This window comes from Eulemur rufifrons, chromosome 6, assembly GCF_041146395.1.
Source record: "Eulemur rufifrons isolate Redbay chromosome 6, OSU_ERuf_1, whole genome shotgun sequence".
NCBI lineage: Eukaryota > Metazoa > Chordata > Mammalia > Primates > Lemuridae > Eulemur > Eulemur rufifrons.
The window spans coordinates 77,212,072-77,240,000 of NC_090988.1; the positions used below are offsets into that span (position 1 = coordinate 77,212,072).

General features: G+C 35.4%; 1 protein-coding gene across 2 annotated transcripts in view; it reads right to left on the bottom strand.

Moving 5' to 3' along the window:
* The window catches only part of DCDC1 (doublecortin domain containing 1), a 376,416-nt gene that overhangs the window by 179,442 nt on the left and 169,045 nt on the right, over positions 1-27,929 (bottom strand). For both annotated transcript variants that reach the window (XM_069469763.1, XM_069469762.1), the window contains exons 10-13: positions 11,376-11,477; positions 8,032-8,195; positions 4,840-4,965; positions 2,263-2,368 (exon numbers count right to left, since the gene is read on the bottom strand). In XM_069469763.1, the coding sequence (XP_069325864.1) occupies positions 2,263-2,368; positions 4,840-4,965; positions 8,032-8,195; positions 11,376-11,477 (498 nt within the window). The remainder of the gene's footprint in view (positions 1-2,262; positions 2,369-4,839; positions 4,966-8,031; positions 8,196-11,375; positions 11,478-27,929) is intronic.

Sequence of the window (27,929 nt, forward strand, 5' to 3'; positions counted from 1 at the left end):
CAAGGATCTCTTGAGTTCTCTTCCTAATATAAAGATCAGATCAGATCTTGCCTCTGCTCAAATATTTCCAATGGCTCCTTGTTTTCTACAGAACAATAATCAGAATCTCTAACATTGAATTAAGGCCCTTCATGATCTGATTTCACCACCCCTGGTAGAATCTACCATTCTCCCACATCTACCCCAATGTAACCCCAAATTTGGATGCCCAAACTTACAGCCTGGTTGACTTTGGACCACGCAAAAAAAGTTGTAAGAGGAACAGCATCTAGTTCAATGTCATTGTAAATGGCATAGAAAGGATGCAATGGGGGTGGTATCGAGGCCAGAAATATCACATCTGGTTTGAGGATGGAGTTGGGGTAAACAAAGATTTCATGAAGCAGTCCTAGCCCTAGTCAGATAGGACTGAAATCATGGGCAGGGTTTCAACAGCATTTACTGACTGCCAACTATATGCCAGACTCTGTGCTAGGGCATGGCACAAGGGTGACAGAGAAGGCTGGGGTGGTGACAAAGAAAGAAAGATTGAAATCCAGGCAGAGGAATCCATATGGGCATAATAACAGAAAGCATGGAGTGCTTTCAGAAAACAACAAATGAATGATCTGGCTTGGCTAACACACAAAGAACATATTAGAGAATAGTCAGCCTTGAAACATAGGTTACGGCTAAACAAACAAACAAAAAAAATCCATTCATCAAAAACATATTGTGCTCTTGCCCTACATTCAAGACTTTGTGCTAGCACTTAAGAATACAAAGATGAGTAAGACATAATGTCTGTGCCCAAAAAATTCCAGGTTAGTGGAAGAGAAAGACACTAAAGCAAATGCTATCCCCAAACACAAACTCTAAGAACAATTTTTAAAGGGCAAAAAGGAGTTCTGAGAACACAAAATAATTACAGATTAATTCTCTCTGGAGGATCTGAGAAGGCTTCATGGAAGAAGAGGAAGTTGAATAAAGCCTTAAGAGGAAAGGAATGGTAATGGCTGGCGGTATGTCTCAGGCAAAGAGCAACACAAGCCATGGCACAACTATACTAAAGTGAAAAGCATGTTTTGGCACACAATTTATTAACTCTGATTATAACACAGGGTACACAGAGGATCAAGAAGAGGAGAAGATTGGAAGGGTAAATTGAGAGTGGGAGTAGACTGGAGGAGAATCATGGAGATCAATGAAGGCCAGATGAGAATTTGGAACTTCAGTAGGCAATAGCTAGGCACACAAATTTAAGTAGGATAATAACACCACCGCAAAAACCTAACAACAGGATCAGACCTATGGTAAATAAATTTTAATGTCATATGAATGTAAAATATAAAAGGCATTAATTAGTATACCATTCTATTTTTATTTTCCAAATCTGCATAAAAATATACAGGATTAGAAATATTTATTTGATTCTATTTTTATAATTACAGTATTAGACTCATATATTCCTTGAAACAACCAATATTTTCAGTATAAATTTTGATTAATAAAGACACTGAATGGGTAGCATTGAGAAATTTAGAAAGAGAAAGTTGGGGCAATGAGCCTTTTGCATTGTATCTTGGAAATAAAGGGTCTGGTTGATAGCAAGTCTTACTGTCTTTGGGCATCTCTATCTCTGTGGATGCCTTTTGGTTTTGATTTAATTTGCTCAAAAACTAAAGCTTATGCAGCTGAAATGAACAATCTTACACAGAGTTTGCCAGCTAAGAAAAACAAAAGAATTATTTCTTCTTTGACAACATGTTTAAAATGCCTTTAACAGTTCAGCTGGAGGGAAAAAAGAAAACTATTCACTGGAAGGATAAATTTCTAAGTGTGAACTGATAAATAAACTTCCTGGATTGGGTAACCATGAGTTGAGTTTTCTAAAGAACTCCTGTTCCTTAGATACATTGACCTTAGAGCAAATAGATCAGATATTAAAATACAGAAAGATAACAGCCATCCTAAAGACTTTCTCAAACAACTCCAACTTTTTAATATAGCTGGTACAAAGAAAACACGCCAAACAATAGAACTTAAGTTACATAATTCAGGTAGAAATTTTTCAAGTAGGAATGCTATATATTGCTTCAGTTTTGAAGTGCTTAATAAACAGGAAGTAAAGAATAATACTTGCCCCAACACTTGTAAAAGTAATTTATCGTTTATTTATTGTTTTAAAAACAGCTTTCATAAATACCTACTCAGTCACCATATATTGACTGAGTGTCCAATACATAAAATGCACCTTATTAAATATAACAAATAAAATCTGACCTTGTTCTGTAGAAAATGATTCTCCAAGTCCACCTTTTCAAACTGCTCAGGTATCTGTTGACTGGTGTAGTTAAAATTAATTGGAAATCCCTCACAAACTTCCCAACTAAGAAAAGTAAAATATTTAATTATTTTTGTTAGAATAATATGCATTTAATTATAATGCTCTTTACTAGTATAAAAATTTATGCATCTTATACTCTACTAATGAGAGAAAAAAAACAATGTATAGTTCATAATCTTTTTAAATAGAAATTTGTAAAGTGCCTTAGTATCTATAAGGAAAATGAAAGGCTTTAAAATTTTACCCTGCAATTATTTATGATATTGGGAAATTTCATGCCTAATTATTAATAGAAAAAACAAACAACACTTTTCAATCTTACAGAATTACTTGTAGTGGATACCATCTTGGTTGTTAAATTTATATTTTACATATACTAGACTATGAATAATAAAGGATGTTTTTATACTTGTAATGGTTGTGTTAAAAATGCTAGTTTGATTTTTAAGAGAGCCTTAGGAGGCATCACAGTCTCACTGGTACATGAACAAACCAAACTGGAGAGGCTGGGTTTTGTTCTTAATTCAGCCAAATCATTTATCTTAAAAGGGACCCAACCCTCATCCTAAAAAAATTACCTGGCTTAACATGGATAAGTTAGGACGTACCATACAGCATGCTATTCAACAGAAACCAGTTCTGGGACTGGTAATGGAAATTTTTATCAATACTCTGAGAAATACAAATGAAAAATACATTAAGATTTCAGGTGTGATTTGTTTGGCTGGGCACGGTGGCTCACGCCTGTAATTCTAGGATTCTGGGATGCTGAGAAAGGAGGATCGCTTGAGCTCAGGAGACCAGCCTGAGCAAGAGTGAGACCCCCATCTCTAAAAAAAAGAAAAATTAGCCAGTTGTGTTCATATGGCCTGTAGTCCCAGCTATTTAGGAGACTGAGGCAGGAGGATTGCTTGAGCTCAGGAGTTTGAGGTTGCAGTGAGCTATGATGATGCCACTGCACTCTACCTGGGGTGATGGAGGGAGACTCTGTCTCAAAAAAAAAAAAGAAAGAAAGAAAGATTTCAAATGATCCATTTCAGAGGATAGTAAGAAAATTCAAATGGAGTGCAACAATTAAATAAATTATCTAATAAAATTAGTTTGCATTCAATAAGGGCAGCTTCACATTGTTATACTTAGGGAAAACAGTATTCATTGCACCTGGGGAAACAAAATTAAGGACTACATGAACTAAATACACACCATCATAGAAAGTTTTATTGGACAGTGCTAGATACTGGTTAAGCACTCAGGTCCTTAAAACAGATAATCTAGGTTAGAATCCTGGCTCTATCACATACCAGCTGTGTGACTTTGGGCAAATTACTTCACCATTTTGTGCCTTGGTTTCTATCTTTGAAAAATTTGATCCAGTAATCCCGCTACTGGGTATTTACCCAAAGGAAAATAAGTCATTTTGTCAAAAAGACACCTGCACTTAAATGTTTATTGCAGCACAATTCACATATGCAATGATGTGGAATCAATCCAAGTGCCCGTCAGTTCATGAATGGATTAGTAAAATGTGGTATATGTATACCATGAAGTACTACTCAGCCATGAAGAAGGATGACTTAATGCCTTTTACAACAATTTGGATGGAACTGAAGACCATTATCTTAAGTGAACTATCTAAAGAATCAAAAAACAAACACCACATGTACTCGCCATTAAATTGGAACTAACCAATGAGTACACATGTACATAGAGAGAAGTAAAATTCAACAGAAATCAAGCAGTGGGGAGGAGGGAGAAGGAGATGGGTGATAATCAATAGTACAATGAACGCTATCTGGATGACAGGCACACTTATAACCGTCACTCAAGCATTATAAAAGTGATTCATGTAACCAGAAATATTTGTACCCCCATAATATTAATACTTTGAAATTTAAAAAATGGAGTAATAGTAGAGTAATAGGGAATAATGGGATTAAAATAATTGTTTCGAGGGTTAAATCAATTCTTACCCAATTCATTATAACTATGCCTGACCTATGGTTAACACTCAGTAAATACCAGTTTTTGTTATTTACAGATAAGAAATCTGCTCTTGGACAATCAGGAGCAGAGATGAGGCGAGATGCCTAATTCTTGCTCTAGTCTTCTTTTCATCGTCCCACCAAGCCTCCAGCACATTGCTTGTTTTAACTTTATCATCATCAGATAAGATGTGCAGAGAACATATTATTTTATATTTTAAAGGTTCCATTTAAAATGATTAGTTTAGAAATAACCACTAAAAAAAAGCTTTTACATTGCAAAGAAAATTATTACTTCTGCAAAGCTAAACCTATATTCTGTTCATTGCCCCATATACTTTTTTTAAAACTAAAGAAAGTTAATGGCAAGTCTTTTAGGCAGTACCTCATTATACCATGAAATAAGTCAAAATAAATAATTGCTTATTTAAGATTATTCAAATAATCCTGTTCAGTGTTTCAAATTTCTCACTCTGGAAAGTACTGAATTAGGTGATTCAGATCACTTTAACTGAACACTTGTTAATTTACCTGTCACATCCAGGTAGCAGAACAGCATTAGGATCCAAAAAGGTCTTATATGCAACTATGATGCCACCTCTGGCAAATGCAGTCACTCGCTCAAAGGTCAAACCCAAAACAGGATTTAGTGGAGATCTGAAAAATAGAAAAAAAATCAAAGCTATCTGCAAAATTACACATACACTGAAATTTGAGCACAAATAATAAAATATACAATATCAGTGTCTAATAAAATTCAGAAATAAATGAACTTCATATTATATAATGCTATTGTTGGTATCCTATATTAACACCTGAAATGTACATTTCAGTTTATTTAGCTGATCTATAATATGCCAAGAATAGTTGCAACATGTGATTTTTAAAAAATAATTACAATAATAAAAGCAAATTATTTCATTGAGAAAAACAATCATCATTCATATAATATTCATTTTTTTCATGTATAATGGCAATGTGAAACATCCATAATAATCTTGGGAAATGATAATTAAATGAATCTTTAATATTTGGCTATAAATAACTATTTTTTATGAGTTCACTAAATGCTATGCTGATTTCATTTTCACAGTACATATTGTTAGGCACATTGTTTTAGGTGAATTTGGGAATGAAAACCAAATTCAAAACAGATCTTAAATAAAAAGAATGGTCACTATTTCAACTTTGAACCATTTTTCTCTAAATTAATAACAAAGACTTGCTATTTAGCTATAGAATTAAAGGACTCAACCACATCACCTGTATTGTCTTGTTGCCAAAAATATTTAAACTGAATCTAATCACGAGAAAATGCTCAGACAGACCCAACATGTGGGACATTCTATAAGAAAACTGCCTGGACTCCTAAAAAACAAAACAAAAGATGGAGGGAATATTCTGGATTAAAAAGAACTAAAGAAAATAACTAAATGCAATACAGGAAGCTTACTTGGATACTGGATTACAAAGAGCTCTAAAACACATTTTTGGTAGCTTGAATACAGATTGTATATTAAATGATATGTTATTGTTGACTGTGTATGATATTATCATGTGGTGATATAGAAGAATGTCTTTTCTTCAGTTAAGTGATCTGAAGCATTTAGGAGTGAAATTTTAATGATTTTCTGGAATTACTTTCAAACCGAGAGAGAGAGAGAGAGAGAGAGAGAGAGAAGAGAAGAGAAAGAGAGGGGAAATATGAGAGGTAAAACAAATGCGGCAAACTCTTTAAATTGGTGAACCCAGGTAAAGGATATATAGGGGTTCATTGTACTATTCTGACAATTTCCTGTAGATTTGAAATTTTTCAAAATAAAAATTTGGGGGAAAAATAATTAAAGGACTCAAAATAGAAGCAGATATAGGTAAAATCATTTTTTGCAAATGAGTAGCCTAATCCCTCATAGCAACATAAATTAGACACATTAGAAAAACTTCCTGAAAATGAATACCATTTACTTAGTACATATTACACATTTTCTCAATATATTTTTAAACCAGATGGCAATAACTTATTAGACATAAGAATTTTTTAGGTCTCAATGGTAGCAAAATCCTATAAGGGTTTCTTGATGCTTTATATTAGATTCAAAACCAGAAAAAATACATTATCCTGTTAAGATAACAATGAAATACAAAAAAAAAAAAAAATGTGCACTTGTAAATTTCTCCAATTACAATCCTTAACTGATTTTAGAATATCCAGATTCTTGGCATTTTACCAATTATTCCACAAATATGATCCAATTAGTTAAGAATGAGTGTTTGATCTTATTAAAATACCGTATTATAGAAAACATCGTTAAAAATATCAAAATTAGTCATTACTTTCACTTTGACAATGGTATCAAGAATATTTAATGACACGTTTTATTAAAGCCTTTCCTTGTAACTAAAAGGGCTTGCTAAATTATTCAAGAATTTTTGCCACTTTAAAATTCATTACCATTCTTACCATTGTAAAAACAATTCTACTCACAATGTAATTGAATTATATTTTTTAATTTGCCTATGGAAAAAAGCTTATCATTCCTTATAGATATTTTTAATTCTATAAATGACACAGCATAAAAAATCATTAAGCATTTTAATTTTACTCTACTGGGACAAATGAAATAAAATTTTGTAACGTGGACCCTACAATTTACTCTACCAACTTCTTCCAATACCTTATAGATTTCTGAGTAGATTTGTTTCAGCATTTGAAATTTTGAGTATTTGAATATATAGCAAATCCAATCAGCCTTTACTTTACTAAGACTTAGGTCTGTTTATGCTATTTTCATTATAATTAGTGTATGATCAATTATACTCTATATGAAAAATTATTTTCTCTTATTCTGTTCTACAGCTAAGTAGGAGCTAAAAAAAAAAAAATTTAAATAGGCAGAAAAGTGTGTTTAAGTTTCCTGACAAGCAGTTTCAGAGTTCAACTGGATGTGTTCTGTCAAAATATGCATAAATTTCTGAGATATTCAACATAACGGCCCAGCTCATCAGTGGCTGTATACCATAGCCTTTTTCTTTCTTCAGAAATGAAGATAATTTTATGCAGGAATTTACCAATCTACAAAAATTTACACAATGCTCAGCAATAACCAGTAATTACTGTGGGATAATGTAAGGCGCTTTTAAGAAACATAACTTTGATAGGATGGGGCTTACAAGCTTTACCAATTTATCTTTAGCTGTCCTGTCATTGGTGCTTAAAAGGTTAAGACTTTATTTGTGAAAACATAGAGAGATAGTGGGGAATCATGTTGTCTACAGCTTCATAAATCTTGCTTAAGATCCTTTTCAATTACCATCCATTTCTCCTTTAAAAAGGGACCAAAAAAATAGAGGAGTGGAAGCAGGTCAGGGCAGTGTGCGACAATGACAGTGTGATGGGCTTGAGCCCCCCGTGGCGTTTCCATCTGCTATCATTAAGGTGACTACTCAGACATGAACAAATCCCTCTTGCTGTGCTGACAGGCAGACTTCAAGAACTATGACAAGGCATTAAGACAGAAAGTCGGAGAAAGAGAGAGAGAGAGAGAGAGAGAGATGTCATATTCCATAAACAATACTGCCTCGCAAAAACACCCCTGACATTTTATCGGAATTCAGAATTAAAAAAAAAATTCATAAAAGGGTGCTACTTGGCTTTTCAACTCTCCTTTTAAATTAGCTCACCCCAGAAAGATTGAGGACAGAGAATAAACGCCTCATTCCTACCTGTATGCTTTACCATAAGAGACCCAAATTTTTTGCTCATTCTTCAGCAAAAGTGGATTCTTAATTTGTTGACCATTCTCATCAAAAAGCCGGATTGAGGAAAAATTGAGGCCTGGTGGGTTGATGGAAGAACCTTGAAGCCTTTGATGAATCCTGAGAAGTAACTGGTGGGAGTGAGGGGAGGGATGAAGAAAAAAAAATAACCTAAAATGTGAACCTCTGTAATAAACTGTCTCCACTCTGTAACAAATGAAGTCCAAACAAATGATAATTAAATTCATATAGAATGTTAAAAGAAGTGTGAAATGACGGCAATGTTTAGCTCAGTGTAAAGTAACAAAATGAGCATGGGCTTTTAACCAGCAGGGGGTGCCACAGGCTTGTGATTGAGCTCTGACCCTTTGGCAAGGGGACTGAAAGCAGATGTGACAGTCTTATAGAAAGAGCATTTAGCTTCTACACACGGTAACGGTCCTCTTTGATAAGGGTTATGCTTGTCTTGTCTGAGCTACACATTGTGCTAGGGGCCTTCCAGACCCTGTTCAAGTTTTACAATCGCCAATCTCCCTGTCCCTAACTAACCTCAGGTAACTAATGGTAGAGCAATTCACCATTTATAGGATTGCAAAAATAAATATGACTTTCAGCCTCAGTTGGTTCACATAGAACTCTTCCTGGATACATTTTAATTACGAGCCCTGCAAAAAAAGCTGTGAGCATCTTCAATAATGGATGTTTTCAAGTTGTGAATAAGACAGCATTGAAGTGTGAAGTACAAAAAGCTGTCATTTAATATTTTAAATAATAGTATTGTCAATGTTTGCTTCTATCTTACATTTAGAGTCTCTAAATTATCAAGATATTTCTAATTTGGGGCATATTTCAAATCTAAAGTAAATCTAACAGAACTGTGCTGCTTATTCTATTTTAAGAGGCATTTTTCATTATCCTCCATCACCTTTGTTTCCGTGTTTCGGCCTCTGCTCTTTCCTGCTCTGCACCCCACCCCATCCATCACTCTATTCTTCCCCCAGCCTTCTGTCACAAGCTTCCTTTTCATCTCGCCCTTGTCAATTCGTGTGTCTCTCAATTTCTTGTTACTCTGTAATCCCTGCAGGGATGTGGATATAGTTGTGGTATTTTCTTGCCTAGCTGTGGTTCAGGGTCCTTTTTGTTTGTTTGTTTTGTTTTCTGCTGCTATATTAATTCCCACTGAAGGTATATTGAGAAGTGCTAACTGCCAAGGCTCAGAGGAAAGAAGGGAAAAGGGAAAGTTGCAGGCCTACCACACATCTCAGGTGTCTCACTGATTGGCTATAAACTCTTGAATGAGTAAAATATTTCCTTTGACCAGCAATTATATTTATAGAATGCCTAGGAATCAGGCTTTGTCCTAATTAAAGATAAATAATAGTATCCCCAACATCAGTGTTTTCATCAGCTCATTGACCAGATTTTTGGTCTTAAACATCAGAAAGGCTGAAAATGTTGACATATGTTTTCATTTCATTAAGTTAATACTTCTCATCCAGCATAGCCAAATCCTCTGAATTAAAAATTATGATTACTATCCTTTTTGGCTGTATAATAGGCAAAGGTGCTAGAATAGTAAAAGTTTGTATTGTTTTGTTTTTATTTTTTCGTTGAAACTGCAAACATATTTTGAAATCTGTGGATTGTATTTCTAAAGCCCTATATTTATTTCTGTGTGTCTCAGCCCTGGAGCTTATTTTTGTTGCTTTGCTATTCTTTCAGAAAACATGTAATGCTGATCATTTTTTAAATCACAGGGATTTTGCTTTACAGGCATCACCTTTTTGTAAAGGGGAAAGATACAAAAGATTTAAGGCCTGATCTGGGTCAAGAAATGTGTGCACTAAGGACAGGAATGCGAGGTAGACATAGAATGTGAGCACCTGACCACTTAACCAAATTCACTTTCACAGGAGTTGCGTTGCAATCTCTATTTTCTCAACTTGGTGACAGACTGCATTTTAGGTGTTCAAAGATGAGCATTCAACAGCCTACAGGAGGTAAGGGCCCAAGCCTTTCATCTTTAGGTCATTGGTTAGGGCTTTGCTGTGGCAACCAAAAATTGTGATAATCTTCACCCATTTATCTGTAAAGCTATCATCACTGAGCCCTTATAGGATAAGAATTTGTTCAGGGACTTGAGAAGAGTGTGAAACATCTCAGGCTAGTGATTGAAACAAGTGTCCACACAAGGGAGCAGTTGTCCTTAGGTGTCACAAGAGCTCTCCCAAAATGCTTTATAATGCTCCTAATTAAAGTTTTCCCCGCAGATTTACTTGCATATAGAAGCAAAGCATAGTTCAATTCCAGTGTGCTATAAGTCAATACAAAAAGTTTCTATAGAACAGCATCTTCTTGTATAAGATATTATAAACATCATCTTCAATTTTAACATGAACCAAAAAGAAAAGAAGGAAGACAGGTGAAAAATTCTAGGAAGGTTTTGTATTATGGTGATTTCTATTATATAATCAGGGATGTGTTGTTAAAAAGAAACCAGCCAAGGCTCTGGATCCTTCTCTATAATCAAAGGAGCATTTCCTCATCTCTTCTGGGTACAGCTAATTGATCCAATGAGAGTCTCCCAATTCATATGCAACTTTTTTGATTGGCTGTAAAAGCCAGGTAATGGATACCATGAGGAGAGGTAAGTCTGTGGGTGCTGAACTGAAGGGGGAAAAAAAGGAGCCAGTTTCTGAACAAAGACAAGGCAACAGAGCCCAAAACATTGGTGTGCGCTCGGGCGCATAACCCCAATTTGTAAACAACAGGGTGTTCAGTGTCCTTTTATGCAAGACAAAGACCCCAAATAAAGACACTGAACATGTTGGTTCTGCCTGAGAAACATCCCAATTGTCTGGAAAATAGGAAAAGGTAAGAGTGCCTAAGATAAACCAGCTGGACTTGCTCACAACGAGTGTGGGGGAAGACCAAGGCTACATGTCAGTCACTCAGGGTCTACAGCTTAGAAATACCCTAGATCCAGAGCATACCCTTGCTGATTATCATGTCACTTCTTTTTAAAGTGTAAACAAGAGATAAACCCTGATGTATCAAAACCAGGGCCCAGTGTAGACAAATTTCCAAATATAAGCATAATGAAGGTTAAGATAGTGTTAAGTAGGGGTCCAGGAGTTAATATTGTATTAAAGCTGAGAGCCTAAGAAATTCAGAAGTCAATTTTTGGAATATCAGCCTTTACAGATCAGCAAATGATGGACCTTTTGTAAACAACTGTAAGGTGTAACTGTCTAAATTAACTACAAGTAACGTGAAAGACATAACTACAAGCAAATTGTCAGTATACTCACTCTTTCCATCATATCGCCAGTTTGAGTTGGGCTATTAGACCTCAAATCTTTTTTACTGATACGAACAGAGATCTCTCCAGTGTTTTTACCATTTTCAAATACCTGAAAAACAGACACATTCACAAATAAAAATAAATATATGCTCACAGCTATACAAATATTCACACATATATAAATTTATGCAGTCCTTGCTTTGCATGATACCGTGTCAACTGAAAGCTGTGCATATGGGAACTATGCACAGCAAACACCAACAACTGTATGAGCACGTGCAAGTAATTGGCAATGGAAATCAACAGTACTAAAAGAATAGCATAAAGAGAGGCTCCCGTTTCTCCTTTTGGTTTCAGTGTCTAATTTGACTGGCATACCCTACAATCTTAAAGTAGAAGAAAATGTGGACATTAAAAGAAGAATCACTGACCACAGCAGATGCTTAAATGAGCAAGTATCAAAAAAAAAAAAAGTGGCCACTAATTAACTAGCTCATTTCATTCTGCTTGAAAAACATAAAGCCACAAATAATATGAGGAATATTTGCTGTATATTTAAAATATAACAGTGTTCAGCTCAGCTTTTGCCTCACTAAAAGGAAATTCAACCTGACAGGTTTATTGCATAACAGTGAGATGAAAGTCATCCATTTTAAGTGCATATATCCAACAAGTTGTTGAGAACAGAGATAAAATTCATAACATTGCATTATGCAATGCTCGCTGGGGAAAAAAAATGCTGGCAAACGTTCTGGTCAAAAGGATCCGAATAAACCAGTCCCGACAGGACGGCTTCACTAGAGTGAACACCACCCCTCCAACCACATTGAGGATCCATGTGGGGTGTGCCATTCACCAGGCAAGAAAGGAGGCAGGCTGAGAGAGAGGCCTGATGAATAATTTAAACACTTGCTTTTTATTTTTTTCCTCAAAAGTTCTTTTCTTCCCTTTCTGATATGCCCATCACATCAGCATAGCCATTTTATTTACTTCTAATGCTATTTGCAGAGAAGATAATTTGGGAGAGTAACTTATTTAAAAATAAACTATCTTTTTTTATTTTTGAGACAGTTTGAATTTTATTTAATTATTCTTAACTTGGTTTTATAAGTAGTGTGTTTTAATAACACTTCCTTAGCCTTTAGACAAAAAAGATTTTTTTAAAAAAGTGAATAATAATATTAAGAATTGTAGCTTTCATCCCACTCAGTGATTTGCATTGAGCTACTGATAGTCCAGTGGAGACACTACAGCTCTCAGCTTTGGTGCGTTAATTTTCCACATCCTTTGGTATCTTATCCTAATTGAGATTATTTTTAACCACTTTTCTGAGTAAAGATACACAATACTGAGCAAGAAATTTCACTACTTTTATAAGAAACCTTCTAAAACCTGTAAATTTTGCCTGCAAATTTATGGGAAATAATGTGGGAGAAAAATCTTACTGTCCCAATAATCTCTTCGGTGCCCTAATCTGGAACAAAACAACAGAGAAATTTAGCAATGAAGGTCACAATCCTAGGTAACATGTATTCTGCAAGGTTAGTGTTGACAAAAGCTCAGTTTGGAGAACTTATTGATGTTCCTTTGTCGAGACTTGCTAGACATGGAGTCAAAGTGCAGCAAATTATATTCTAGAAAATAGCAGTGCAAGTGCTAACTGCCAAACTGAAAAAGCAGAGAGGTCTTGGTCAACACCTAACACCTTCATTAGCTCACTGCTTTCTTCACTACCGATAATAAGATTTCTCTTCTATGTCCAGAAAAGTGTTCTCAAAAATAAATAAATAAATATTGTCTGTGACCTCCAAAAATCCTACAAGAGCATAAAAAAGAGATGTTTTAGTGGACAAGTAGAATTTTAGCTGTTTAAGTGAAAGGAGGCTTGCCCTCCTCAAGTCATTCATACAATGTGTTTTTGCTGTGTGTCCACAAAAATAAAAATTCTCCAAATGAAAATCCTGTGAGATTCTGTTTTTCTTAAGGCCCAGCTCTAGTTTTTAACTTCCATATTAATGTCTATTTTAAAGAAAATGCAATTGCTATATGTATTTCTTCCTCCTTTGCATGATAAGTTTTTTAAATTTTGAATGTCCAATGTTTAAACAATGATAGCTCTCTAAACAGAGAATTTCTATGATTGACTAGGCACAGGAAAATAAAAAATAGTCTACCTTTATTTTCCTACTGCCTGATCCTTGGCTTAAGAAAATCTGGCTGCTGTATCGGCTTCCCAGTGTCTCTCTGCATGGCCTTACCTCCCCACAGCTCTAAAATTAAATTCTCACCCTTGGAGTGGGATGATACAAAAAGCCAGCTTAGGCTAGCCTTGGGTCCCAAGGAGTGATGTAAAAGAACGTAAAAAATAGTGATACAGATCCTCTTGAAAAACATGGCAGCTAATGACCACTGAAGAAACACCTAGGAATAAGAATTTACTTCAATGTCCTTAGTTACACAAAGTATAAAATTTCAAGGGGCAGTGTTTTCCATGTAACACATCTTTTCATTTTTCTTTTTGTCAATATTTACTTTTCTAAAACTAAATTAAATTAGATTAACACCAAACCTTCATTGTAATGTTGGTAATCAATTCAATCACTGAACAAATATTTATTTAGTGCCTACCATATGCCAAGCACCATTCAGGTGCTTAAAATGCATAAATGAAGATTCCTGCTCTTAATGTGCTTACCCTCTGCTGGATTAGAGAGAGGGGCAGATAATAAACAATAAACAGAACAGAACAAGTCAGTAAATCACACAGTATGTTCAGGGTACACTGGATCTTGTGAAACCTGAAGTTTGGTGGGCCTTCTTCAACACAAAGAGTGTAACACTACAAATTTAAACTAGATATGAAATATTCATTTAGAAGAAGAAAAAGAAATCAAAACTTACATATTTTAAAAATCTCACATATAGCAAAAACATTAAAAATTCAGAAAAAAATCACAAAATATTTTCATTAACTATCCAAGGCATATTTCTTTATTAAAAGCACATATTTTTACTGCATTGTCTTTCATCACCTCTTCATATGGTAATTCTGTAACATTTTCTATAAAGAGAACAGAAAGATAGTTTGATCTTCTTCTCTCATGATTAATCAAAAAAGTTTTATTATTGATTAGAAAAGTTTCTTTTGACTTCACAACCTTATTGGTCATTTCATAAAAGTTTTTAGGATTGATTCCAAATTTGGAAAATCCTCAATCAGGTTTCTTTAAAATATGAGCTGTAAAATGTAGAAGAATTTTCTACAAATTAGTTGGCTCTGTTAATTTCACTCCAAGTTTCTCTTCCACCACCCACCCACATACTTTTGGTGTCAGGCAATCTAGTACACACAAAGCAATACACTATATGGCCAGCAGACAGTAATTGTCTTCCTGGAAGCTCTTCCTACACCAAAATGGCTAGCACTAACTGAACTATATAGAGAAGTGACTGCAAAACAAGAATTACATTCCACTATGCTCAAACTAAACATATCCCTAATTTTATAGCAGCAGGAATAAAGCTGGGAAGGGTCCCTGAAGCTTAAGTTTCATTAGCTTCATGGTAAATGTACCTCTGAGTAGGTTAGAAGGTAAAAAGTACATAAAGGAGAAAAAAATAGGCAGGGCACAGGACACAGGCCTGGGAGCAGAGAGTAGGATGAGTATGATGGTCAGCATTTGAAATGGGTGATCAGGATAAGCCTCAAAGAAAGGAAAGATTTGAGCAAAGATTTGGAGTTAAGAGAGTTAGCTGGGAGAAGAGCATTGCAAGCAGAGGGAGCTGCTAGAGCAAAGAAGCTAAACAGGAATGTGTCCCGTATGTTCCAGGAACTGTAAGGAAGCTAGTGTGACTGGGGCAGAGTGACAAGGAGAGTAAGTAATATGAAATCAGAGGGATAAGGGGTGGATAGTGAAATGGGAAATCAGTGTGGTGTTTGGAACAGAGTAGTAAAAGGATCCGATTTTTTTTTTTTTTTTTTTTTAGAGAGAGGATTTCACTATGTTGCTCAGGCTGGTCTCAAACTCCTGGGCTCAAGCGATCCTCCCATCTCAGCCTCTCAAAGTGCTGGGATTATAGGCATGAGCCACCATACCCAACCCTGACTTACATTTTTAAAAGGATCATTATGGCTGCTATCTTGAGAGTAGACTGTAGGTGACAAAGGCAATCCAAAGGGCAGATGACAGTGGCTCAAACCAGAGTATTAACAATGGACATGGTGAGAAATGGTCAGTTTCTGTTATCTATTCAGAGCAATGTTATTCACTTCTTTGTTTATTAATAGAGCTGTGAAATAAAATTTGTAGCTAGGCTAATATTTCTGAAACATGATGTCTGCATTTATGGATATAAATAAATCAATGTAAATATAACTGTTAATATGGAGTATTTGTGAAGGCATAAAACTGTCAACAAATTACTAAGAGAATTTTATTTATTGCAAAGATTTTATAGAGATAGTGCCCAAAACTTAAATTATATAGGGAAAGCGACCTTCACAGGCAGTTATGAGCCAATATGGCTCTTTGATGAATTTGGCTGGCATCACTCATGACATCTATTTAAGGACTTGTGTAATACCTAGTTCAGTACCATTATCTGGCCTTTAATACTATAAGTCTGGTTAAGAGCTAGCTGTGGGGGAACAGCAGGTTCCCAAACTCTCCGTAACCACTGGGCAGACCACCCAGGAAGCTCTTCTGTGCGTGAGCAGAAGGCCAAACACCTAAGCTTCAAAATGCTTCAGGATGCAATGCTGTCAAGAGGCAATAATAGAAAAATGACACCGCAGTGTGTTGCCAAAAGTTGGTTGGCCATACAGTAACAGGATTTACTACTAGAGGTCTGGTGAAGAAAAGGAATGTAAAACAGCCACCCTAAATTATATGCCATATTTCAGGTGAATACAATTAAATATACTGAAATAAGGTTAATTTACATGTTGTCTTGGATTGGGGTCCCCTGGAAGCAGACTCTGAGACCAAAATTTGCCTGCAGAAAGTTTACTGGGAGTGCTCTCAGGAGCAGCACTGGTGAGGGAGTAAGGGAAGCAGAATGGGTGGGGGGAGGTAAACTGTGATGCAGTTGCAACAGAGGTCTCCGGTGGGAATTCTAGAGCTGGGATAGTCCTTCAGCCTTGTCCAGAGTTGAGGCAAGGGAGCCATGTCTTTGCACCTATGTCCCAGCCAAATGTTTGATGCAGGATGCCCCCAGAGTGGGGACCTAATCTTGGGAGAAGCAGCTCCTTTACACTGAGGGCAACTGTCCAAGAAAGATGTTGCTGTGGCAGCTGGGGTGTAGGTAGTCCTGAAGAGGGGATCCAGACAGTGTGGCACAGCATCTACTACACACATGCATGGCAATTCAGAGTATAGGATGCACTGTCACATGCATGAACTCATTCAATACTCAAAGCAAATGGATTTTACAGATGACTCTTAGAAAGGCTAAGTGACTTCCCCAAGGCAGATCTACTCATAAGGGGCAGGGAAATCTTTAGAAATTAAGTCCTATCATGTTTTTAATTACAGATATCAAAGTTTACTCTTATATCTAATATTAGAGGCTCTAATATATGAAACTTGATATTATAAAACATTTCAAGGGCAGAGAAAAGTATTTTACACTAGACTTTTGATCTAAATCAAAGAACACTAAAATTAAAGTGAAATATTATATTTTTCTTATTTAAGAAGCTATTTAGCCATGAAAAAAATCTTTATCCAATCAGAATTCGAAGTTACCTGTAAAGATAGAAAATCAGTGGTAACTGAATTAACATTACATGTACATTAAATCAAATAAATGTACTGCTACTTTTTCCATTTTTATAGATTTGCAAGATGATTTTTAGAATATCTACATTTTCTATATTTTCTCAAATGTATAATATAGTATAAACCAAACAGTAAACACGTCTAGCCCTAATATTCAGTTAAAGTGATAATCACAAAGCAAATATTAAAACCATGGGACTCTGGAAACACAAATTTCATAATGAATTTGTATTAACATATTTATACTATGTACTATATAAGAAAAAGTGTTTTAATATCTTTAAACAGTATTAAATAAGGAGCCACTAAACTTTGTCCCAAGAAATGAAAATGCTCTTAAATTATAATAAATTGTATAACTGTTATATTTCATCAATCTAAATGGTACCTGTACAAAAAAAATCATAAAATATATATTTTTTAATCCCAGAAAATGTGTACTTAACAAAATAACTTTTTAAAGAGATATTTTAAATTTCCACTGTAAGTTAACAGCAGAGCTGAAGATTTATAAGTATTTAAATATGTAAAGTATAATAGGTGGCTGCCTATGGGGTAGGATTTTAGGAGTGGGCCAGAAGACTCTTCTCAAAATATCTCTCCCACCAATTTGCTGATACTTGAAATTTCAGTTAGAGATTCACTCCTTTGTCACAATTAAAACACCACAGCTATATGAGAGGTAAGGATATTCAGCCTTATTGATTATTGATCCTTTAGGGCTGTGATTTTCAGTCTCAACTCTCTGGCATCCCTCTGAGGGCCTGGGGGAGTCCTGGGGGATGGGCTGTCACAGTGGTTCCAAGTGGGAGATCAAATCTGATAAGTGAGTCTGTGGGAACAGCCACCATCCTGGCTTCAAACAGGGTATATCTTACTTGTATCTATTTTACATAGTAGATTCCAAAAAAGAACTTTGATCAAAAAAAACTTTTTTTTCAACTACTATCTTAGCTTGAAAGAAAGTATGGCATGCCTTTTCCCTAAGCAAGTTTTGAAGAAAGGATGGTAATAAGAGCCGGGGGTACCTGACAGCTGAATTGGAGATTAGAAGTGGAGGAAGTACCAAGGGGAGCCAAGGATGAAGAGGTGTGCAAGATAGTCCTCATTGGCTTCGCAGTGACCCTGGGAATGGGCTTGCATTCCTTCCCTTTAAGCATTTAAAAATCTAAAGTCACATTTCATTGTTTTGTTATAGTATTCATTTTAAAAGGAGCTTTTCTTCCACCCATTTTTCTGTGTCTATTGACAAAGTAAAATTTCCAAAATAAGACATATGATTCTACAAAAATGTTTTTTGTATCCAATTACAATTCTAAGTTCAACATATAAAAATGTTCAAAATTATCTAGAAGACAGTGGCAAGGTAAATTTGCTTGCCTGTCATGTCCTAAGCCAAGTAATTTATCCCTTTATAAACAAGAATGTCTCAAGGAGAAATGGAACAAGGATTTCACTTTGTGCAAATTGACTTAGTGTCTAAAACTATATTTAATTGGGATTAAAATATCAGATATATAGGTCCTGTCAGAAGCTGAGTATAATATGATATACAAGAGCTTGGTAAATAAAGGTTTTTGGAGGTTCCTGGGCTCAATATATTTATTTTCATAGAAATTCAGGGATTTTTTTAATGAGAAAAACATAGCTACATGCCCCCTGAATTCTATTTTACTAAGAGAAATGAACATTATAGGATTAAATATGAAGCCAATCATCAGATTTCCACAAATTTTCAGCTTTAGAGATCATATTCTCACCTTTGGATAGAATATATGTTTTTAATGCTATTCAATTTCTTTTTATATCAAATATGCCTATAAACATAATTTCCCCCCAATAGGAATGAGTATTCTGAGTAACTAAAACCTATACAAAAGTTTATTGTCTATAGCAATACATTTTTGGAAAATAATGCATTTTTAATCACAAAACATTATTAAAACTGTAGGTAGAATTTTAAGTGGGTGTAAATGCATCACTTCATTTGCACTTACTAGAAAATATGCATTCATTTATGTTCAAATGAAGAATTTATGCTTGATATATTCATGGTGAGTCAGGCTAACATAGATGTCAGTGGGTAATCCAGGGGACGGGAACATATGTAGGAAGGGAATCTCAGCAACTTGAGCATATCAAACACTCTGTGAAAAAGCTAATTGAGAGGTAAAAACAAATTAACTGCTATGGAGAAGGACAATCTCCCTGAGAGAGTGTGTGTGCCTGCAACAGTAAGGTTCAGTGGTTGCATTTAGTCTGTGTAACTGCTGGGACAGTAATAAAGCTCTGGCCTGTGGACTTTCCCTGCTGACTGCCCACCTGGCAATTCTCCGGGCACCTTCTAGGATGTCAGGACTGCACAGGGAAAGCCTGTCTCATTACAACAGGCACTGCATGGGAGCTAATGCCCAGACCAATTGCTCTTCCCTGATTTTGATACAGACGCAGTTTTTCTCTTCGGCAGATCTGGGAAGGGAAGAGTGTATCTTCCTGCACATAGAGATTTACACGTGGCTGCAGATGCCTGTCAGAAAATAGGCTGGTGTGAACACACTGGCTTTTTATTTTCCTCAAAAGCCACAAGAAGGAAGAGGATGTGGAGGAGGTGGAGGAGAAGGTGGTGGCAAGATGGAAAAAAGCACTGGAAAGCACAGTAGGTGTGAGGTTTCAGCACCTACTGCGAATTAGCTAGCCCATGAGATGGTGGAAGGCATTCCTAGGGTCTCCGTTTCTTTATCTTTAAAATGTGCTTTCCAACATTTGCCTACTATGGTAAAATCTACATGTGAGAATTGATTATCTCCATCACATTTTGCCCAATCTTTAGTGAATGTTCTTGAAATCACAAAAAAAACTCTTGAATATTCTAATTTTGCTAATCTAGTCACAGTTCCTTTTCAAATGAATGTCAAGTTGGCAAGTTTTACTACTTGTGTTTAGGGCATATCTCAAATTTGTTTTCCCACTGTTTACTCAAATAACAACTGAAATAACAGAGCAGCCCAGGGGTTATAAATACATATTTGGGAAAAGTGGTTAAATAGGAAAGACAAGCATCAAAGAACATACAATGGAAATAAGAACATAATGTGAACAGTGAAGAGGCCACCAAAAAAAAAAATAAAATAAAAATCTTGCTACAATTTTATGGATAACTTACTTCGGTTATCTCCTTTTAATCACTTATTTGTTCCACAGATTCCTGTATTTTCTTTCTCTCTCTCTCTCTCTCTCTCTCTTTCTTTCTTTCTTTCTTAGGTCTCACTCTATCTCCCAGGCTGGAGTACAGTGGTGTGATCATAGCTCACTGCAACCTTGAACTCCTGGGCGCAAGTAATTCTTCTGCCTCAGCCTCCCAAGTAGCTGGGACTATAGGCATGCATCACCACGCTAGCTAATTTTTTAAATTTTTTGTAGAGTCAGGCTATGTTGCCCAAGCTGGTCTTAGACTCCTGGCCTCAAGTGATCTTCCCGCCTCTACCTTCCAAAGTGCTGGGATTACAGGTGTGAGCCACTGTGCCTGGCATAATTCTTAAATATTTAAATAAACTTTCTATTAATATAAATGAATGATTGGGGGAACTTTAAACCTTTTTTAAATGACCACAAAATAGAATGCAAATCTTACCTTGTTTCATGGTGCTCTTATGCCATTGCTAAAGCAAATTTAAGTATTCAGAGCATAGGAAAGGCCAGGAGGGTATTATGTATAAAAGCATATTTTCTGTTATCAAACAAATTAGCCCATTTTCTAATTATAAATAGGCCTGTAAACTTAAAATAATGAAATTGTAGTAAAAAGCAAGAAGATGGTCTCATTAATGTTGCTGATTTCAAAAGGTGTCATATTGTTTTAATTGTATGAAAATAATCATGGGCTTGGTCCAAAAAGGGGTTCTATGCTTCTCTGCATCTTCCCACAGTACCTAGCACAATGCCTTGTAGACTGTACATATTTGATACTATGTGGATTTACTGGACTATTCACTTAAAATCTTCTTTCTTTCTGTTACTGGCAAAATAAAAATCATTAGATCATAATACCCAGAGGATGAACTAGATGCCGGACAAAGATTTTCTTTAAAAAATAAATCTCTGAATTATCCCTTTAACAAAACCTAAGTTTCTTTATGCTATAAAGAATGTTATAATCAAATAACATAAAAATAGAAAGACTAAAAAAAAAAAATCTCTAAATCACATTCCTCTGAACCTTGTTTTTATCCAGGTTACTAAACTACACCTTATTTCCCTTGCTCACAGCCAGAGTAGATTTATGTACAGTTAATTGAGATTAAACTTCTGACCCCTTATTTGCACCAGGTCCTGTGAGTTCTGGAAGTTGCCATAGGTGGGCAGGGGAAGCTAGTTACTAATTAGGAAGTATTTCTATGTAGGCATTTCTGATAAGCTGCCTAAAAAAGATCTAAGAAGAAAGTACCTGAATATCCAAGCCTTCATTAATTTGTTATGATTTACTTTCTTATTCTAAATAAATATTTCAGACCTAATTTTAAAGAGAGCTACCCCAACCCCCCAATTATCTCCCAAATTTTACTAACTCTAGGCCCCATAGAAACTGGATCTGCCTCTACTAGCAGCAAATGGAAGACAACCTTCAGAGCATCATTGACCAATTGTATGTAAAAAACACTAATTGCAGTGAAAGGACGTCCCTGTACTCATCTTCCTCTTGTTCCCCCATGCTTCCTTCCACCCACTCACACATCACACACTCTTGCTCATCAATTTGCTGTCACAATCACCCACCTTCCTCCTAGTTTTTCCACCCACCATCCCCTACAGATTTGCTAATACACTTTCCTATCAATCCTTTCTTCCCTGCTCTCCCAGGGAAATACTAACATTTCTGATAGCATCTCCATGGGGATGAAGAGGAGGGGGAGTTTCAGGGAAAGAACAGGACAAGGCAGGCAGAAGTCACTGAGCCATGGCTATAGCAGATGTTCTCATAGTGACTGGGGGCGGTGGCAGTGACAGGGAATATATGTAAGGTCTGGAATAGCAAGAAATTGCTCTAAAAAACTTGTTGCCTGAAGGGCTTCATAGCTTATGGTGCACATGTAAGTGTAACTGTTGAAAGTGAAAACAATAAGAAATTTCATCAATCTGAAAGGTGCTATGATGTGATGGCATAGAAGTACCAGAATATAAAAAGGTGCATAATGTGGTTGTGACTACATAGGGCTAATGAGTATGTACGAAATGATATGCAACAGTCAGCACTGTCACGTAGGAACAGTGCAATTAGAGATGATATAACTTTTTCCTGAAATTCCTCAAATGTTATGTTGTGTTTCAATTATTTTTTTAAACAAGGAATTTTACCATGACAGGTATGAGCATACACACTAAGGCTATTTTCAGACCTTTATCTGGTATGTCCATTTAAACCTGGCATTGTATTATGCCATGTGATTGAGAAATGGGATTCAGACAATATGGAACACAGAAATAATGTGACCTTCTAATGTTAAGACCTAACCAAAAGCTGCTATTTTAAAATGACCAATGAAAGATGTAGTGAGGAAGAAAAGTTCAGTGGCAAGGTGAAGAACACCATATACAATACGAAAAAGCATCACAGGGGATTTAAAATCACATCCTGTCTCCAGCCCCTAGTTGAGAACCACTGCTTTAGAAGATGATGATGGCTACAATATATTATTTTGGTTCTTGAAGTTGAGTTGATAAAATCATAAAATATAGAACATTAGAAAGATGATCATCCCCATTCATTTTTTATCAACCACTTTTCTAACATCAAAATGAATAGAAAAAAGAAAAAAGTAAGTTTTACTAGAGCCATGCCTTTCAGTTATAAATGGAAACTCTTTTTCTTTATTGATAAGTCATCTAACACTCTGAAATAGTACATGCCACAAGGTAGGATAAAGTTGTTCATAATCAGAAAAGACATGGCCCTTGCCCACAAAGTTAGAGATAACGGAGTTAGAGACGGTACCCAAAGGAAGGCCATCTGCACCCCATGGGAACTTAGAGTTTAGCCAAGCAACTGATACAAACTAATTCTGGAGTTAATGCAAGATAGTGCTCATTGTGGCTTTCAGTTGGAATTAGCAAGTTCTTCCCACCTCAGAGGGAATATAGAATCACCACTACCACTGTCACCAATTCTAAGAGATTTGTAATTCTGAATATTTACGGTATACTTTGCCAACCAAGTTTTGTCTCTATAAGCTGGCTATTTCAGACATAAGTGTTAGTTTAAAAAACTACAGATCTCAGTTTCTTTTCCATCAGTCCAAATGTCTTTGTCCAACAACGGCAGATGGGGTGGGGAGGAATGTATTACCACAAATAATACACAATAATTTATTTACAATATTACATCTAATTTGATATGAGAAACATGTAGGTCAATTTGGCCTTCCATGACCAACTTCCCTTTCTAGCCTAACCACTGGGTCCTTCCTAGCCCTATGTAGCACATAACCCTAAACTCTCCCCACCCACTGGCCACAGGAAGTTGAATTTGTGTTGGGTACCTAGTCAAGACTAAACTGACCCAAACAGTTTCTCTCTTTAAATGATTTGAACCAAGAGACACAAAGACTGTAATTGAATAATGATGGCTATTTAAACGTAAAGGTTAGGACGAGGGGGCCATAATTTTCCTACATGTACATAGAAAGAAGTAAAAAGAGAAAGTTAGCTTGAAGAGAGAAAGAAGAAATGAAAAAGCTCACAGAGAGATGCAGAGATGTGGGGTCTTAAGAAAGATGTTCTCTGAAGAAAGTCTTTCTGTAGTGACTTTTATGTGACACTGCTATATTTCTTGGTGTTCCTTTCTGTAAGAGTCTCTTATATGTTTTTAACAAATCTTTTTATCTGATATAGCTTGGGAAATTTTATGCTGCAGGTAATAAGAGAATTTTTATGTAATCATGGGATTAATATCATTAGAACTGATGGAAAAAAAGGAAGCAAGGAGAGGGGAGAGGTAAATTAAAAATTTCCCTTACCCTATGCCTAGCACAGCTCTGACAGAGGAAAGAAAAGGTGCGGCTCTGACACAAAAGCAGTGCTGTTTGCCGGAATCTTTGGATAGGACCTCTGAAAATGCCAAGGACCTCTTTATATGCCTGAGATTTATTACTGCAATTCAGGGTAGTCACCACCAGAGGGTGATGTTGAACAGCAAGGAGTGCAGACCAGTGATTAAGGCTTCTTTTATTTAATAATTTTCTGATATGAAAAATTAGTCATAAGGCAGAAAGCTTTCTTTTTAAAATCAAAATATATTACCAATTATTGTATAATTTTCTAACAAGCAATAGAATTATTATAAGAATTAAATCTTTTTAATTTTAAGGACATTAAAATTCAGACACAGACACAGGTATTCCTATACCTCACAAATACATTCCTTTGCATTGCCCTTAACTGGGATATATTTCATGCCTACTTTGTCTTCAGATGATATTGTCTCAAGTGTTTGAAGTTAGCAATCATTTTAAATTAGCTCCCATATTTCAGCCCACACAGTGTAATATAGGCAGATACCTAATTATCAGAAAGAATTTAAACTAGCTGTAGGTCTAAGCACAGTAGACCTGGCTGGCTTCATTTGTTACACCTCTTCAAGTCTGGTCATTCCAGCCACAGAAGTCTTTATATTTCTTTGCTCTCTAATTTTCTCTCTGAAAATGTATCTAGAAATGCAAAAATTCAAAATAAAAAATACAAAATTGTTCATTTTGCGTTATTGCTTGAAGGAGAAAGTCCTCCTTTTCCATAATTTTGGTACAATTTTACTGCCAACCTTTCCTACTTTATTGATATAAAAATGTAGAGAAAAATTTTAGCTGATAGGCAACCTGGATTGAAAATTTCTTTGTGGGGTGTTTTTGGTTATGTTTAAAAAGCTGCTTTGATTTAAACAAAAAAAAAAACTGCTTTGATAATCTTGCTATGATTCTCAATCCTGCCTGTAGAATAAAATCATTTGGGAGATTTTTAAAAAGTACAGATGCCTATACCACACCTGAAGATGTGCTGTTAAATGTTTAACAATTTGCTTGGGTATAGGGGTAGTTATTATAAATTCTGCTGATATAAAGACTATATAGCTACTCTGGTTACTAGTATTGCAAAATAAAAAGACTATATAGCATATAACTTGCAAATAATAAAAAATATATAATATTTTTATTATAAATTCCACATAGCCAATTTATTCTCACAGAATGCTTTCATTGATTTTTTCCAAGTCTTGTATCCACCTCCGACATATGGCTGCAACTGAGAAATGAGTGCAGTTCTGACCTGAATGCTATTTGATATTTTTATCCATGTTAATAAGACAAAAGTGAAACAAGGAAGATGTATGTGGGACTGTTCTTGTTAATCAATGACATGAGCAATTTCTTTGCTGAATCAAATAATAGTTTCCATGCATTGGAAGAATATTCATTTTTTTGTGCTATTCACAATGTAGCAGATGTAGAAATATGGCCATTTTAAATTTAATCTGCATTCTGAATATTTTTTTCTGTCACATAGTTAAGTGTAGACCAGCAAACTAGGGGTCAAAAAGCTTTTCTGTAAAGGAGCAAATAGCAAACATTTTAAGCTTTTCAAGTCATATGGTCTCTACTCAACTCTACCATTATAATGTGAAAGTAGCCAGAGACAATACACAAATAGGTATCTCTATGTTCCAGTAAAACTTTATTTACAAATAACAGGCATATTTGGCCCATGGCCTGTGGTTGGCCAACTCTCTGATCTAGACAGTCAACAAAACATTAAATCAAGTCCTCATTTAAAGCATTTGCCAGTTTTTGTTGTATGACTACTCTATGGCCAATTTTGAGTTATAATAAGCCATCACTGACAATAAACTTAGGAAGAAATGCGCAGTAGCACACCTTTATATAGCATTTGCACTCAACAAACACAATAATCATAGATAATTTCAAGAGAACAGGGAATAGTAAAATGTAATAAAACAATTAGGAAGTGAAGGGCACCTATTACCTTTGTTTTTAATATGACCTATTTAATTTTAAGTTTATATACATTTTTGATAATGACTATATTTAACAACTGGCTCAAAAAATTCCTGAAAATTTAATAATCAGTGCTCATGAGCAGGTAGAAGCTAGTCTTAGCATACCAGACCAATTAAATAAAAATCTCTGGAGGTGGGGACATTGGTATTTTTTTTTAAGTCTCCAGAGGATTCTAATATGCATCCAGGATTGAAAATCATTGTCCTAAGGCTTGAGGATAGGGCTGATGTCCAGGTTTCTTGGGATATAGAAGAGGGATTTATTCTCTGAGAGAAAATGAATATTCCAAAGGAGATAACTGAGGAGAGAGAAGGTAGAAACAAATGGAGCTGAGTATGTCATGGGGAAAGAATAAAGGAGAATGCTTGGGACAAGGGAGAAGGAATTCTGGAGACAGGACTAGGATGACCAACCATTCTAGTTTTCTGGGTATGGGATTTTCAATGCTAAAACCAGGAAGGTCCCTGGAAAATCACTGAAGGCATTGGAATTTTTATTTTAATTAATTTAAACTTAAATTTAAGTAGCCACATGTGGCTAGTGGCTACTGTAGTATACTGGACCGCACAATGAGTATAAACAAATACAATGACACAGCTTCTTTGCATATATAGATTTCCTCTTTTGTTTACAGGTATGGAAAGAACTTTGAAGTATATTAAAAGGGAAATTTATGAGAGTAACAGTTCAGATCCTAAAGTTAAGTAATAACTATCAAACCCATATGATAATGTGAATAAGTGATAGAAATTCTTCAGAAAGAAGCAGTGAGATTGTGAGAAAAAAACAACAATACTTTTTCCTCCCAGGTCACACTATAGTTAGTAGGATTGTTGCTGATATAAATGAGTGGGGATGCATGGCATTAAGGTAACTACACTCCCTCACCTGATTTTTCTCTTGCAAGTACTCTGCAACATTGCAGAATGAATCTGCAATCAAATAAAAAACCTGGAAAAGAACACTGCTACTGAACTCTGGGAACCACTTTTTTATCATTTTTTTTTTTTAATTTCAGAATATTACTGAGGTACAAATGTTTTGGTTACATGGCTTGCTTTTGTACTGCTTGAGACAAAGTTGTAAGTATGCCTATCACCCAGATAGTACACATTGTACCAGTTAGGTATGATCATGGGAACCTTGATGTTAGTGTCTTGAACATCACTTCCTAAACCCTTAGTTGACTAGAACAGACCTTGAGAAATAAATTATCATGTTTAACATGGAATTACATTTCCCCAAAAGTCAATCTTTACCTGGTAATGTTCTCATTCAAACTATATGTATGGGAACATCATTAATAGAAACAAGTTTTAGATATAAAATATAATGTCTGTATTGTTATTTGCAGAGTAAGACTGAATATTAAGAAAGAGGAATTATAGAGATGAAGTCTGATCAAAATACAATTAACTTTGAATGTTATCACATCTCTATAAAAATAACCAAAAGGAAATCAAGAGTTGTAATAACAGTAGTTCCTTATATGGAAAAAGGTCATACTTTCACTAAGTAATTCAAATTTTGCTAATTATAGTCTCTTGAAATGTAGGGTATGAAATTATAGAACAATATTAACTTGAAAGACTTAACAAGGATATTCCATTATGAAACACAAAATGTTTAAGTTCCTTAAGCTTTCAGGACCAAATTCACTTTAGCCAAGTATGAGTTATTCTTTTTCTTTTCCAAAGATGCAATAGCAGAGTAGTCTAG